Source organism: Mus caroli, unplaced genomic scaffold (assembly GCF_978045245.1).
Source record: "Mus caroli unplaced genomic scaffold, Mus_caroli_1 scaffold_10, whole genome shotgun sequence".
Classification (NCBI taxonomy): Eukaryota; Metazoa; Chordata; class Mammalia; order Rodentia; family Muridae; genus Mus; species Mus caroli.
The window spans coordinates 34,366,365-34,381,688 of record NW_028227265.1 but is presented as its reverse complement, the minus strand read 5'-3'; the positions used below and the strand labels follow the sequence as shown (position 1 = coordinate 34,381,688).

General features: G+C 51.4%; 1 protein-coding gene across 5 annotated transcripts in view; it reads right to left on the bottom strand.

Annotated features, from left to right (window-relative positions):
* Kifc3 (kinesin family member C3) overlaps nucleotides 1-15,324 on the bottom strand; it is a 96,946-nt gene that overhangs the window by 24,750 nt on the left and 56,872 nt on the right. For 3 of the 5 annotated variants that reach the window (XM_029480398.2, XM_029480399.2, XM_029480400.2), the window contains exons 2-3: nucleotides 7,102-7,306; nucleotides 3,842-3,984 (exon numbers count right to left, since the gene is read on the bottom strand). In XM_029480398.2, the coding sequence (XP_029336258.1) occupies nucleotides 3,842-3,984; nucleotides 7,102-7,306 (348 nt within the window). Of the gene's footprint in view, nucleotides 1-3,841; nucleotides 3,985-6,761; nucleotides 7,053-7,101; nucleotides 7,307-11,836; nucleotides 11,962-15,324 lie in introns of those variants that run through there. The other 2 variants (XM_021169741.3, XM_085843690.1) reach the window with 2 other exon arrangements.

Below are 15,324 nucleotides of genomic sequence, written 5' to 3'. Positions count from 1 at the left end.
AGTGTACTCACATATATAAAATAAATTTCTTTTTTTCTCCACAAGAGGAGGTTTATTTGGGGGAGGGGGGAGGAGGAGAGGAAGAAGGGGATGAAGAAGGGGCCTAAATAAACCTTTTTAAAAAAAGAATTGCAAGAGTGAAAATGGGCCCAGCAGGTGCCTAGTGAGCCACGCCCTCGGCCTCTTCCTCCCTCCATCTCTTGTATTTAGGAAATTTCTCCTCAGCTTAATTCTGTCCCCACCCTTGAACCAACTGCTACACAATCTCCAACAGGCTGGGGGAGGTTGGGGGTGGGGGTGGCAGGGACCGCAACAGTTGGAAGTTTCCATTTGCCTTCAGACAGGAGCAAAGGTTACACTATTTCTGGGCTGCTGTCTGAAGCACAGGAAGGACAGACGTCCCTGGGGGCTGGGAATTTCTGCAGTGTCCTGGAGGTACCACTCGGTCTTTAGTGGCTGGAACAAGGCTGGACTGACTGAGCCTGTGACCTGAAGGTCACAACCCTGGCGTGGTGCACACTTCTGCGTATATCCATACCCATAAACTTGGCAGAGCTCTGCAGGGGCCGAAAGGACATGGACGCAACGGCTTCTGAATGGAGCATCAGTAGAACTGCTGAGCCCAGGCCTTGGTAGCAGCACCCCATAATCAAAGCTCGAGAACAGGGCCACCACCCAGCAGAGCTGCAGCTCCTGACCACAGCCTCCAGATTTAACTTCCCTCTGACTTCCTTAACCATTGTCTCGCCAGACCCACTCTCCTCAAAGACCTCACAAAGGAAACAAAAATGATCTCTCAGAAGAATCTCATGAGTACCAAGAAACATGTGGAAACAAAGGCTGTCCCTTACATACCATCATCCCTGGGGTCCTGCCCAGAGCAGCAGCCCAGGACTGCACCCACTGGAGGGAGGCTGGCTCAAAGGTATTCGTGTCCCCCAGAACCCATCCTGCCCACCGCCTGCACTTGGCTCTGCACAGCGGCTACCTGGAAAGGCAGATGTGTGGGTGCGGCAATCAGAAGCTCAGAGAAAAAGCCAGGCATGGTGGCTTATGCTTAAAACCACAGCACGTGGGAACATGAGTATCCACAAGTTCCACACAAGCCTAGACTACAGAGGGGGGTCCCTGTCTCAAAAATATAAAGACTAGGAGGGATTATGAGTCCTGTCTCTTAGGGGAATCTTGACAACACCCCCGATAACCCTGGCACTTCATGTTCCGAAGTTGTGTTCCTGGTACTTCCTGTTTGTATTCACACATGGGAGGTCACTGGTGACTCTCTGGAGCCTCTATTGGGCTACCATCCCTACTTCCCTTCTCAGCATCCCTGCACCAGTCTAAGGACACATTGGCACAAAATAGCCAAACTATAAGTTGCTGTTCAGCAAACGCACACATTAACACACTAGTACAGGGGGCCTGAAGAGACCACTCAGCAGCTGAGAAGGCTGGCTGCTCTGCCAGAGGACCCAGGTCCAATTCCCAGGATCCAGAGGTGGCTCGTGGCCATAACTGTAGTCTGAGCAGATCTGATACCCTCTCCTGGCCTCTGTAGGCAGCAGACATATATGTAAACACCCATACAGATAAAAATACGTCCTTAAAGAATATAGTAATGCAGGCACTGGAGAGATGGGCTCAGCGGATTGGATCACTTGCTTGCTGCCTTGGTACCTGGGTTCAGTTCCCAGCACCCACATGGGAACTGGGTTCATGTCAGTAACCTAGAGAGTAACCTAGGTTACTCTCATGAACTGGGTTCATGTCAGTAACCATGTCAGTAACCTGTAGAGAACCTAGGTTCATTTCCCAGCACCCACATGGTAGCTATGAGGACCTGATTCCTTCTTCTGGCATCCTTGGGCAGCAGGTACCAGGGACACATGGTGCATACACAGATACGCAGGCAAACATCCATACAGGGCAAACTAATGCAGATGGGTGTGGTGGCACATGCCTTTAATCCCAGCCCTTGATAGACTGAGTTGTCAGATCTCTGAGTTTGAGACCAGACTGGGCTTAATAGCGAGATCCTAAACTAACAAACTAATGTTGGCCAGTAAGACGGCTCGATGCATGAAGCACCTGACACCCTGAGTTCCCATCTCCAGAGCCTATGCAATAGGCGGACTGACCCTCATAAGCCGTACTCTAACCTGCACAGGTGCACTGCGCTGCCCCCACACCCACGTGTATACACAGTGTAAGATCAGCATCATGACTTGACCATTAAAGGAGTACACTGTGACCAGAGATGACACACAGGGCAGACAAGGAGGATTTTACCATCACCACTGTAATCACCGTCATTACCCGGTGGTGATGGGATGAGCCAGCCAAGGGCTCTAACGCTACATGCGCACAAGCAGCCTGGTTACAGTTTATGGGGAAATCTTAAGTAGAATATTATGCAGTGGAGTAGGGGAATGGACAGAGTTCTCCATGACTAACATGTATGAAGAGATCTCAAAGACAGCCATGGGGGAAGCAGCAGGCCACAGAATAACGTGAAAAAGTAAATATAAATATCATACCACTGGTGGTAGTAAAGAAGGATAAGTGGATGAAGATGAGCCTTCCACCGTGGAGTTGCAGAAGGACCAGGAGGGACAGCCATCTTCTAGGGACCGTACTGACAATTCTTTAAATTCTTTGCACCATTTGGAGTTTTTTGTTTGTTTGGGGGTTGTTTGTTTAATTTGTTTGTTTGAGACAGAGTTCTCTAGGTAGCCCTGGCTGTCCTGGAACTGCCTCAGTAAACCAGACTGGCCTCAAACTCAGAGATCTACCTGCCTCTTCCTCCCTTAAAGGCATGCACCACTACCACCATCACCTTTTATAATATTTTTTTTACACCTCTGTATTCCATTTCTGTTTGGTAGTTCAGATCTCAGCTTACTGTGTGACCATCAGCAAGCTGCTTAACCTCTCTGAGCTCTGATCCTCCGTGTCCTTGTTTATAAAATTAATACAAAACGGGGCTGGAGAGATGGTTCAGTGGTTAAGAGCACTCACTGGCTGCTCTTCCAGAGGTTCTGAGTTCAATTCCCAGAAACCACATGGTGGCTCGAAACATTGATGCCCTCTTCTGATGTATCTGAGGACAGCAACAGTGTACTCATATACATTTAATTAATTAATTAATTAAAAAGATGTTTTAAAAAATTCATATAAAACAGTATCTTTCTGTTGAGACATGAAATCTAATGCCTGTATTCCAAAACTGTGTTGAATAAAAATCACTAACTCTTTGTATTATTTCTACAATCAAATCCACCTGTTACCCAAGTATACAGTAGGCATGTCTTTTGAACGTCAATGACAACTGGAAGGGAAAGCATCTCCCTTTGGACTCTTTGTGAGACAGTCTCTATGTATCCCTGGATGGACATCCTAGAACTTACTCTGTAGATCAGGCTGGCCTCTCCCTGCTGCCTTTAGGAGTAAAGGCATGCACCACACCCAGCCTGGCCCTCTTTTGATTCCTCAAACAAACAAGGGCACAAAGGCCTTGTCCACACAGAAATAAACAGCTCTCTCAAACCAACCTATTTTCCCAGTATCTTCTCCAGCTCTGCAAATCTTATCACAGGCCTCACTTCCCACCTCAGCCAGGGTGTGGCTAGGATACTCCTGTCACCTCAGAGATCTTCCCTGGGATAAGCTGTAATGCAGCCTATTGCAGTCACTCAGCTATGGGCTGCAAAGGACTAGTCAACAGAACCGGTGCCTGGCAGGTGCCTGGCAAGTCCCCAGCTCTTCTCCCTGTTGGACCCAACTGCTGGAGCTCAGAGGACCAAACTCACCCTTGCCCCTGCATCTGATGGCCCGGGCTTACCTGCACTGTCAGGTAGAGTCTATGGGGACTCCTAGGGCCAGGCCAGTCCACACTGAGGGCTCGACACTGTGCAAGAGACGGGCGAGCTGCAGTCCAAGAAGTGGAGTCTTCCTCGCCACTGGGTAGGATATCTTTTCCACGCCCTGTCTCAGGAAAGACAGACAGATAAGATGATATATTTGGCTGCTGGCCAAAGCAGGCTGAGCTCAGCTTTTGCACCCTCCAATCTGCCCAGGTATGGCCAGCAGGTATGCCTCCTGTGGCCTCAATAGGCTCTCTCCATACAGGTAGGGACAGAGTGGGGCTGCCTGATTCCCTTACCAAAAAAAGACCCTGAGATTCTTTTTTTAAATATTTGTTTATTTATTTTAGTTGTTTATTTATTTTATTTAATATTTGTTTATTTGTTTATTTGTTTATTTATTTTATATATGTGAGTACACTGTAGCTGTACAGATGGTTGTGAGCCTTCATGAGGTTGTTGGGCATTGAATTTTTAGAACCTTTGCTCACTCTGGTCAACCCCGCTTGCTCCAGTTGGCCCCTCTCGCACAGTCCTTGCTTGCTCCGGCATCTCACCGGCCCAACCCTGAGATTCTTTTCTGGGGGGGGGGGTACCCAAGACCCTGCCAGGGACTCCCCAGTTGCTACAGTGGCTTTGGGGGTCCACAGTTACTCATCCGCTCCCTTTGCAGAGAGCAGTAAGAGGAAGCCAAGACACTTGAGCGAGCTGTACATCACGGGGGCAGAGCTTTATTATCCAGGCTGCCTCTAGGTGGCAATTTCTCCCTTGCCTTAATTAAGACCAACCCCACACTGGGTAGCCTGGTCCCTGTTAGTTCTAGTCGTGTACCCAGAACAGCTAGAAGTGTTTCCTCTGGGGCAGGACACCCCCTTCCTCTAACCTGGCCAGGGTGGGTAACAACACTAGCCTTCGTGAGAAATGACACAGCCACAGGCTGAAGAGATGGCTCATCTGCAAAGTACACACTGCTCTTGCAAAGGACTGGAGTTTTGCTCCCAGCACCCACGCTGAGTGATTCACAATTGCCTGTAAGTCCAGCTCCAAGGGATCTGACACCTCTTACTTCTGTAGGTACCTGTACTCACGTGCATTTAACCACACAGGTGAATATACACATAAATTAAAACTAAAATAATACATTTGATTTATTTGAAAATAAGTCAAATACATTGATTTTTTTTTTTTTAAAGAATCAATTAAATGGAAGCTTTTTCACCAGGCACTTGGATTTTTTTAATCCTAGCCCTCAGAAGCCTGAGGCAGGCAGATTTTTGTGAGTTCAAAGCTAGCCTGGTTTACAGTCAGCTCTAGGCAACAAAGCCCTGTGGTTTTTGGGTTTTTTGTTTTGTTTTGGTTTGTTTGTTTGTTTTTGCTTTTTTTGTTTTTGATTTTTGTTTTGTTTTTAGTTTTCGAGACGGGGTTTCTCTGTATATATAGCCTTGGCTGTCCTGGAACTCACTCTGTAGCCCAGGCTGGCCTCGAACTCAGAAATCCACCTGTCTCTGCCTCCCAAGTGCTGGGATTAAAGGTGTGTACCACCCCTGCTGGGCTTTGCTTTTGTTTTTAAAAAAGGCACAGCCTTGACCCTGGGATAAACTAATTAACATCCTGAGGGTATAACCCCTGAGTGAGGCTCCGAGAACAGGAGGAACAGGAAGTCCCCACAGTGACAAAAACCTGAAAGGACCCACAGATATCAGCCATTAGGACAGTGATTACCATCACAACCACCCAGGCAGGTGGAGGACATTCTCTGATCTAAAAGCCAGAAAACCAGAGACCTTGAATAGCTAACAGGCCTAGAGCTACACAGGGCTTGTATTTAAACTAACCAGCCCTGTCCCTTTCACAATGACAGTAACACCAGCAGGGCAGATTTGGAGGGAACTGGGGGGCCCTTTTTGATTGAGGCTCTCTCTTGTGTGCCAAGCCTGTGCCTGCCTGTCACACACAGGTTTCACTTGATCTTTATCTTAAATTTATAAAGTGGTCATAAGTTGCATGTGCACGCACGCGTGCGCACACACACACACACACACACACACATGCACGCACGCACGTAAAAATAGCTGAGTACGTTTTCTTAGGTTAAAAGATATTTATCCAGAAAAGTCACATTCACACCTGGGGACAACCTTGTAGAGACCATCCTTTCCCCCTTTTAAACCACCAGTTCTGACTGGCCCAGAGAACTCTGCTTTGCCTGAAGGCTCCCAAAGTCTAAGGGGGTGGCAGCCCAGGCAACTATAGAAGCTGGGAGATCTTCAAAGCACTGCCCTGCTGCCCACTGGCAGAGTGAATGTGTTACAGCTAGAAAGGGAGAGAGGGGCCATCTCTATGTATGGCCTCTTCTCTATGCTAAGGGCCTTACATCCCACGGCCTCATGACCCAGAGGGCCAGGCTGGGAATGTGGACACATCCCTGTAGGTCAGAAGCAAACTGCAGCAAACACCTGAAGGCAGTTCTCCAGGATAACCCTCCCTTCCTTCCCACACAACCAGGGCACCCTGCCTGCTTGCCCACACAGAGGTAGGGAAAGGGTCAGGACGGCTCCTCACACTCACACCCGGCCCCTACCCAGGACAGAGGAGCCGCTGGCTCCTTGACAGTCTCGGCACCTGGGACATGACCCAGAAAGCTGCCTGCTGACAGTTCCCTAGGGTACAGCAGTGGCCCAGGCTCCAGGACCCTCTCACCTGAGATCTGCTGGTATGATCGTTTTTGAAAGCAGACATTGGCTGGCTGACACCTAAAACCCAGGACCTGGCACCCAAACCCTGCTGGGCGACACTCTGGGTAGCCTGCACTCGCTCCTCATTCCTGTCCAGGGCACTCTGGCAGAATCGGGTGTCAGTGCCGAGCAGGGCACTCAGGAGGTCAGCAGCTTTACCTACCTTGTTTACCGCCTTCAGCTGATATTAGGGACCACCCCAAATGAGATCTCAGAGTCCCTGACCTGGTTCGGCTGGCGGGAACGTAGCTGATGCCGCGGTGCTATGGACTGTTAAAGTTTAACCGGCTCCAGCCTTCTTCTCCTCCCAGGCTGGACGCAGGGAAGGAGCACCCGGTGACGCTGCGCTGCGCTCCACGCCCAGCCGGCTCTGGGCTGCTGGCTACCCTGTAATTACCTGACAGCTCTGACTGAGTTTAGGAACCGCGAGAAGCCTCAGTCTCATCTCTGGGATCTGGAGGAAGGAAGGGAAATGAAGAGGCATTCTAAAAATGCGGACTCACCAGTTCTCAACCTCCCCTGGCCGGTGTGTGGGAAAGGGCGGGCGGCTGGGCTGGCTGGGGCGGGGCGAGCCATCCCGGGCTTGGGCTCCTGGACCCGGCCCACTCTCCACAGGCCTCGCAGTGAAGGCGTGGCTCCCAAGTTCCACGTCCTGCGAGAGGGGACCATGGCCCGGGGCTCAGTAACCTCTTCTGAGTGCCGGGCAAGCTGCGGAGAGAACAAGGGGAAGGGAGCTTTAAGAGGAGTGGGTAGTCCACATGGCTGTACCATCTGGAAGGGTCTGCAAACAAGAATCACCTGCTACCCAGGATAGCCTCCGCAAGTGTAGCAACCCCTGAGGACCCTGGACCCACAGGAGGGTGCTTGGCACTGGCCATAGCATCTGTGAGTGGGCCAGGAGCAAGTCTGCCACCCACTGTGAAGATCGACAGAGGACACACAAGGCAGTAGCCCCACATGGAGGAAGCTCCAGGACTATGCCTCCAACCAGTGGTGAGTTTAATCCTATTCCTCTGTGAGGTCTCATTTTCTAATTAGACTCAGCTGCTTGCTTAAGTCTCAGCCTTCGGGCTGTGTCCCGAGCCAGTGGCCCAGCAGCTAAAGCTGAGTATTAGCATCTCACTGAGGAGGGGCTCAGAAGGGGCTGGCTTGGGGCCAGGGGCAAGCTGGGTTTACATTCAGCAAATTCTCAGGGCCAGTTCATTCATACATTCAAGTAACTCAGTCTTGAGGGTGTGTCAAGCACCCGGCCAGGCATTCATTCAGCTCCTAGTTCATAACCATTTATTGAGTGCCTACTATGTGCTGGGCACCTGGCAGAAGTCAGTGGCCTCAAACGTCCAGTCACAGTGTTAGGTAAAGGTTTATTGAAGTGATGACACAACCCTTTAATCCCAGCACACCCAAGGCAGAGATCCCTCATGAGTTCAAGGTCAGCCTGTTCTATGCAGCAAGTACCAGGACAGCCAGGGCTACATAGTGAGGCCCTGTCTCAAAAATAACAAATTTCAAAGTATGGACAGGTCATAGGGAGGTCAGAGGGAATCCCAGGCACCATGTGCTATGGGAAGTGTAAGTGTCCTGGGAGCACTGCTATGGGAAGTGTTAAGTGTCCTGGGAGCACTGCTATGGGAAGTGTAAGTGTCCTGGGAGCACTGCTATGGGAAGTGTTAAGTGTCCTGGGAGCACTGCTATGGGAAGTGTTAAGTGTCCTGGGAGCACTGCTATGGGAAGTATTAAGTGTCCTGGGAGCACTGCTATGGGAAGTGTTAAGTGTCCTGGGAGCACTGCTATGGGAAGTGTAAGTGTCCTGGGAGCACTGCTATGGGAAGTATTAAGTGTCCTGGGAGCACTGCTATGGGAAGTGTAAGTGTCCTGGGAGCACTGCTATGGGAAGTGTTAAGTGTCCTGGGAGTCACTATCTTCCCCACTGGAAAAAAAAAAAATCTTTATTATGGACCTACTGTGTGCAGAGCGGTCTCAAGGATATTTGAGCTGACCAAACTTTTGCTCCAGATTCAGGCTGTGACACCAGGCATAGAAGTAAAGTCAGACTAGAAAGGCATCCTGGGGTTTGAAGACTGAGATGGGCACCCAAGGGACTTCCTACAGAGCTACCTGGATTGTGGGCTATTTTCAGGTTCCCCACTCTCACTGCACTGACCATTTCCTGCCGGGCAGCAAGAACATGTGTTGTACAGGGTCCAGCCCCACCCCCCGGCTTCCTGAGAATCAGGGGTTCAACCCACATGCTATGCCCACATGTTCCAGTATGGCTTACTAAATGGATAATCCTGAAATGCATGTATACACACACGCACACAAACATTTACATGTATATACATATACATGCACGTGTGTGCACATATGTACACACACACACACACACACACACACACACACGAACCAAAGTCAGGCTAGCCACCAAGACTCGGAGCTAAAGGTCACTATTGCGAAAAGTGGGGTATAATCTGCAAGGTTGAGTAAGAGGGGGTTACTCTTTATCAAGATTAATGGTATCAAGTAAGGACGGGGATGGGGTTGGAGTGTCAGGGTTGGGGGGAGCAGTTCCTGAAGGCCAGAGATCTGAGAGTGGCAGGAGCTGTCGGCGCATACACGAAGTCCTCAGAAGTGGCTGGAGAGCAAGTAGGAAGGGCAGGACAGTCAGGTGGCCATAGCCAACTAAAAGAAAGCCCTAGGGACCCCTTTAAGAAAAGCAGGGAGAGCTAGGTACAGGGGCTCACACCTACCTTCCCTAGCACTCAAAAGGTTGCAAGTTCTAGCCGGGCGTGGTGGCACACACCTTTAATCCCAGGCAGAGGCAGGCAGAGTTCAAGGCCAGCCTGGTCTACAGAGTTGAGTTCCAGGACAGCTATGGCTATACAGAGAAATCCTGTCTCGAAAAAAAACAAAAAGAAAGGTTGCAAGTTCCAGACCAGCCTAGGTTGCAAAGCCGTTTCAAAGCGGCTCAAGGGACTGGAAAGGGCCTAGGAGGCAGCTGTTTCCTTCTTAGAGGGAAGTTCAGCCAGGATGAAGAGGAGATGGAGCTGAGAGAATATGCTATATAGAACAGGGGAGAGGTGACATGTAGGGGTAGACAGAGGTACAGGAACAATACATCTAGAGACAGGAAACAAATAGCAAGAATCTGGAGTCAGAGACTGAAGACTTTTGATCCGATGCTTTTAGGGGCAAGTACTGAAGACAGTGGGTCATGGTCTCTTCCTCCCTGACTGAAGACAAGTCAAGTGTCAGGTACTCACTGGGAGAGGACAGGAATGTGGGGGAAAGGGGTCAGAAAGATGCTGATCAACATACGTAGCCCCATCCCTCGGATGCCTTGAGATGGGTGTAAAGTGGGAGAAGCCAGAGGAGCAGATACAAATGCCCTCCCCAGGCGGCCTGATGCAGTACCAGGCATGAAGCCGACCCTGCAGGCCAGGGGGGTGAAGCTGGGAGGACCATCCTCTGTGGGTGCTCGTACCGAGCTGAGACCATGATGGGCAGAGGATTCCAGGAGAGATCAGCTCAGTCAAGGAGGTGGGGGAGCATATTTCTGTGCTATCAGGAAGGGAAGTTGGAGCGGCAGCCTGGAGAAAGAGGAAGGGTGTGTGCTAGGTCCCCAAGAGGAAAAGGCAGCTGAATTTAGCAGCTGGAAACCCGGGTGTGAGGTCAGGAGTATCAAGGAATCTCAAACAAGCCCAGGGTTCTAGGCCAAGAGAGAAGTGCACCCTCTCCTTACACAGGTGTTTGGTCTGGGGTCCTGGGACCTCTAGTGACCTGGAAATCATGCAGTAGAGTTATGGGCTGGGTCAGACCTTGGCTCCACCACCTAGGAGAATTAATTACCCGCTCTTTGCCTTATCATCTTCATGTATCAAGTGGTGAAAACTGCACTTCTCAGGGCTGACATCAGACAATACACATATGAAGTACGGACACATGCAAAGGGCCCAAGATGCTGCTATCTCTTGGTAAACTGTCCCATTGGTAGGTGAATGCAGAAGCTGTCAGGAGGAGGGGCATGTGCTTCTCTGGGTTTTGCTAAGGATGGTAGATCGGCCTTCCTCCTGTCTTAAACCAGAGAGACAGGGCAAAGACTCTCTCTCTGTGTGTGTGTGTGTGTGTGTGTGTGTGTGTGTGTGTGTGTAGACCTCATAGTCACCTATACACCACTGCTGGAGATAGCTTGGTTCTCCTGGGTGAGCATTTGGAGGAGGGGGCATGGCTAGACTGGGTTAGGGTATCCCTGGCACACACATGTTCTGGTGCATCCAGATTTCAAATTTTCTGCTCCCTGGTACCCATACAGACAGCAGAACTCACCATCCCCAAACCCTGAAGTCCAACCACTCGAATACACAAAACCATTCTGGGACTGCATTCCTAGCAAATGACTCTCTCTGGCCAAGGAGACTGCCCCTTTATGAAGGGCATGGGGAATAAGTCCTACCAGACTAGGAAGGGCATTTACCCAGTCTGGGGCAGAAGGACACTAAGGAAGGTGAAGCTAGGGGTAGTTCCAAGGCCCAAGCTTGAGAAATGCATTGAAGTGTGTGTGTGTGTGTGTGTTTTGGAAGGGTGACAAATACTACTTAAGAATTTAAATCCAGCTTCCTCTTTAAAATGTCTTAGGACCCGGCCTTTCACTGTCAGCCAGAGTTCTGCTGTTACTTGCAGTGGAAAGGCTGAGGGGACAGCCAGCTTCTGGGCTCCCCTCCCTGGAGGGATTCCTCAGCCGCAGCTGTCAATGACTTGATCCCTCTCAGCTTGAGAGGGTATTTCTGAGGCCCTCCCTCCTAACCTAGGGGCTGCCGCACCCCACCTCGCACCCCACCTCGGGCCTTGCCCGGGGGATGGGGGAGAACTACCCAGGGACACAGAGGGAGGGCCCAAACAGTAGCCTTCCTGGAAGCGACCCATGCAGGGGAAGGGGGTTCGCTGGTTGACCCGCAGCTCCCAGGTAGGCACTGCACATTCCCCCTCCAAGGAGTCGGTCTTGGTGGTGCTACCCCCCCAGAGGCCGTGCCACCCTCACGCCCAGGTCTCTGCAAGATCCTCCGGCTGGACCAACACAGTGGGACCCCCGCGCTCAGACGGGTCTCTGGGCCTGATCGCACCACGGGCCGCGGGTCGGGGAAAGAGGGGGTCCTCAGGCAGGGCGGGCGCGGCGCCCAGCAGGAGCGCTGGGAGGAGCACGTCCCAACCCACCCCCAGCCTGCCGGGACCCCGACTCACCGGCCTAGCGGAGACAGGATCCCAGCGCTGCCGCCGCAGCGCCCCGGGCTCGGCCCGCTCCGGCCCGCCCGCGCGAGGCAGCTCCACGCCGCCGCGGCTGCCTCCTCGGCCCGCCCCGTGCCCGCCCCTCCCGCACTTTCCACAGGAAATGATTAACTCAGGCCGCGGCGCGTTCCCATGGCAACGGGCTCGGGAGGGGGGCACGCGCACTCTCGCGCACGCGCCCACCTCAGGCGCGTGCCTCCCCTCTTATCCTACCCACCCACCCAACACAGGCTGGTACACCCTTGTGCGCACACCCACTGGTGCACGAGCCCAGGCGCACCTTGTCTGCGCCTTCCGAGCTGCCTCACACCCTCCACTGCACACCGCGTGCCTGCACACTCGCCCTCACCCATTATTCCCACCCAGGAGTTAACGTTGGGAGACAGTTAACACTCACCCTCAAACGGTTTCTACTCCACCCCAAACCCAGGTGCAGAAGTTTCACGCACGCCAGCTAGGATCCACACACATCTGGTACACACACACACACAGACTCACATCTTAATACATTTTCTCACACAAGCTCTTGCACGCGAGATTGAGATCGAGCACACGCACACCACACGTTCACCTGCTCTGTTACACAGGCGTGCACCCTCTCTCTGTGCCCAGCCTGCCATCCTGCCTTGCCAGCTGCACCCCTGCTTCCCCAACCAATAAATATTTTCTTGAGCAGCAGGCTTGGGGTTTGTTAAGGTAACACATTCCCTTAAGCTCCGGCAAAACAGCTCTACCGTCTGTCTTTAAAAGCTCCTTCCTGGGGCGCCTAGGAGCCTCAGAAGAGGCCTGGGGGAGAGAAGGCTCAGGCAGCCAAGAGAGACAGCTGACCCAGAGGAGCCACTCTGTTCTTTGTCTCCCAAACAGAGAGGCATTTATTCCAGCCCCAGTATGCCCACTCCGGAGTGCGGAAGGAGAATGTGCCACAGGAGTCTGTCCCGCAGAGGCTGATGGTCCCCAGATAACCTGAGCAGGGTAGGGGTCTACCCATTCAGGCTTGCCAGGAATGGCCTAGGAGAGACCTAGGGAGGGCCTTGCTGCCTCCTCTGGGCCGCTTCCCGCTTCTGCTGCTGAGCCATGTGTCTTTGAGTCAAGAATCTGGAGCAAAAACAGAGACAAGGACTTAGGCCCCATAGTGTGCCTGGTGCCAGGCCAGGCCAGTAGGCCCCCAGCTGGAAGCAAGCACTGTCTCATCTATTGAAGGCTCTATTGGGGGGGGGGGGGGAATCGGGCATGTAAGTTTGCATATAAAAGGAGAAACCTCATCCTCCTTGGGACACTGACATTAACTTCAGTTTCCTTCTAGCAAAGCCAAAGTCAGGTTTTTTGTTTTGTTTTTTAAACTAATAAAAACATTTATTGTTCTCTTTTCTCCAATTAGAAAAGTAATGGATGTTCCTTGTGACTGTGATCCCACCCACTGGGTGTAAGTGCTGCCAACACTTCATTTAGGACAGCCCTTTTCCCTTGTGCACATAATAGACACCATTTAGTCCTAGTGAGCATAGTGTCTGGCACTGTGCTGAGCTCTGTAACAGCAAGGTCCCGTTCCACACTGATCCGCCCAGGAGATGGGCACCTCCTATGTCTACGTGTTCAAGAGAGGAGAGGCAAACTCAGAATGGGTCAGAGCTGAGGCTCCGAGTCCTATAGGGATGCACCCATGTGCACTGTGCACAGGGACCACCGTATGAATGTAGGACGCACCGATGAAGGAAAAATGAAGGGCTGAGACCACAGGAGGAAGCACTTTAAAAATCCCAGCAAGGCTCTCGCTCCAACTGTAAAAACTAATCGTTCAATGATTATTAAGAATTTAAGAATTCGGGGCTGGTGAGATGGCTCAGTGGGTAAGAGCACCCGACTGCTCTTCCGAAGGTCCAGAGTTCAAATCCCAGCAACCACATGGTGGCTCACAACCATCTGTAACAAGATCTGACTCCCTCTTCTGGAGTGTCTGAAGACAGCTACAGTGTACTTACATATAATAAATAAATAAATCTTTAAAAAAAAAAAAAAAAGAGCAGGCAGGAGGTTATAAAAAAAAAAAAAAAAAAGAATTTAAGAATTCGCATTCCGCTGGCCCTGGTGGCACAGGGCCTGTCATTCTAGCCACTGGGGAGGCCGAGGGGAGGATTTCAGTTCAAAGTCCGCTGGTTAGTGTGTCACCAGGAACTGCATACCAACTCCATTTCTCTGGCAGTTTCAATGGAGGCTGCCAACTCTCTCCTAACCATGGGAAATGTGAAAGATTTCCCAGAATCCTGGCCAATGGCCTTGATGCTTCCGACCCACTTTAGGGTAGAGGTGGAGCTGTCTAGAGCCAGATAAAAGGCAGTGGCCAGAACACTGAAAACCTACACCTGTTTCTGCAGGGCAAGGGGGTGGCAGTATCTGCAGGGCAAGGGGGTGACAGTGGCTTCTCTAGGTGCCCAAAGTACATGAAAACCCCTCCCCCAGCTATTAGAAGTATGAAAGGGCCTAGGAGCACTTCCCTAGAGGGAAGCAGAAAGGAGAATCCAGAAAATCCTGCTGTGATTTTTTTTTTCCTCTTTCTCCCAGTGACCAAAGTCCACCACAGATAAGCAGGCCAAGTTTTTCCATCTCCAGAGGTTTATTGGCCAGTCAGCTCCAGCCTTCTCAGATGCCCAGAGGCCTCATTCCTTTCCACACCCTCCCCCCCACACCACCACCACCACCGTGATCCCCCTCTTCTAACCTTTATCTCACCCACTTCAGATGACCTTCAAGTTCTGCAGGTCCAGCAAGCTCACCTTCCCTTTCTGTCACAGGGAGCAGCGGGCATCAGGACTCCCCATCCCTGTAAAGGGTGTATCTGCCACCCCCACCACCATGGTCATCGTTGTGGCCTGACCTGTCCTCGCCAGTCCCACCTTGAGGACAGGACCCTTTCCAGACATCACAACCTCACAAGTTTCACCCTGGTGTTACATACAGAACAACTCATCAGGTATACACGGGTCAGGTAGGATTCGGAGAGCAAGATGCAGGAAACACACCCAAATAGACTTCCTCCCGTGCAAATGCTGGGTAATTCCTAGCAGACAGAAGGACCCTTGGACAGCTGTTTTACTGTGATCAGAAAGAGTTCCTGCATCTGGGGAAATGGTTTATTGTCTCTCTGAGCTGGAGGAACTTATAGGAAGCAATTCTCCAACCTCAGCTTCCCAAGGAGCCATTACTACAGCCCCTGTATCCAGGCAACAGTCCCTCGAAGTAAGAGAATGTTCTAGAGTTGACTCTCCTATTGAGTGGTTCTGCAGGTTGAAACCCACATGATAGACACTCCTGAAGTTGTCTATCATGGAGGAAGGGAGGTAAGAGCAGTCTGTCTGTTCCCAGTCCTGCAATGAGTTTAGCCTGAACATATTAGAAGCTAAGGGGGCTTGGACCACTCTTGGCCAAACTATAATTCCTCCAGCCCT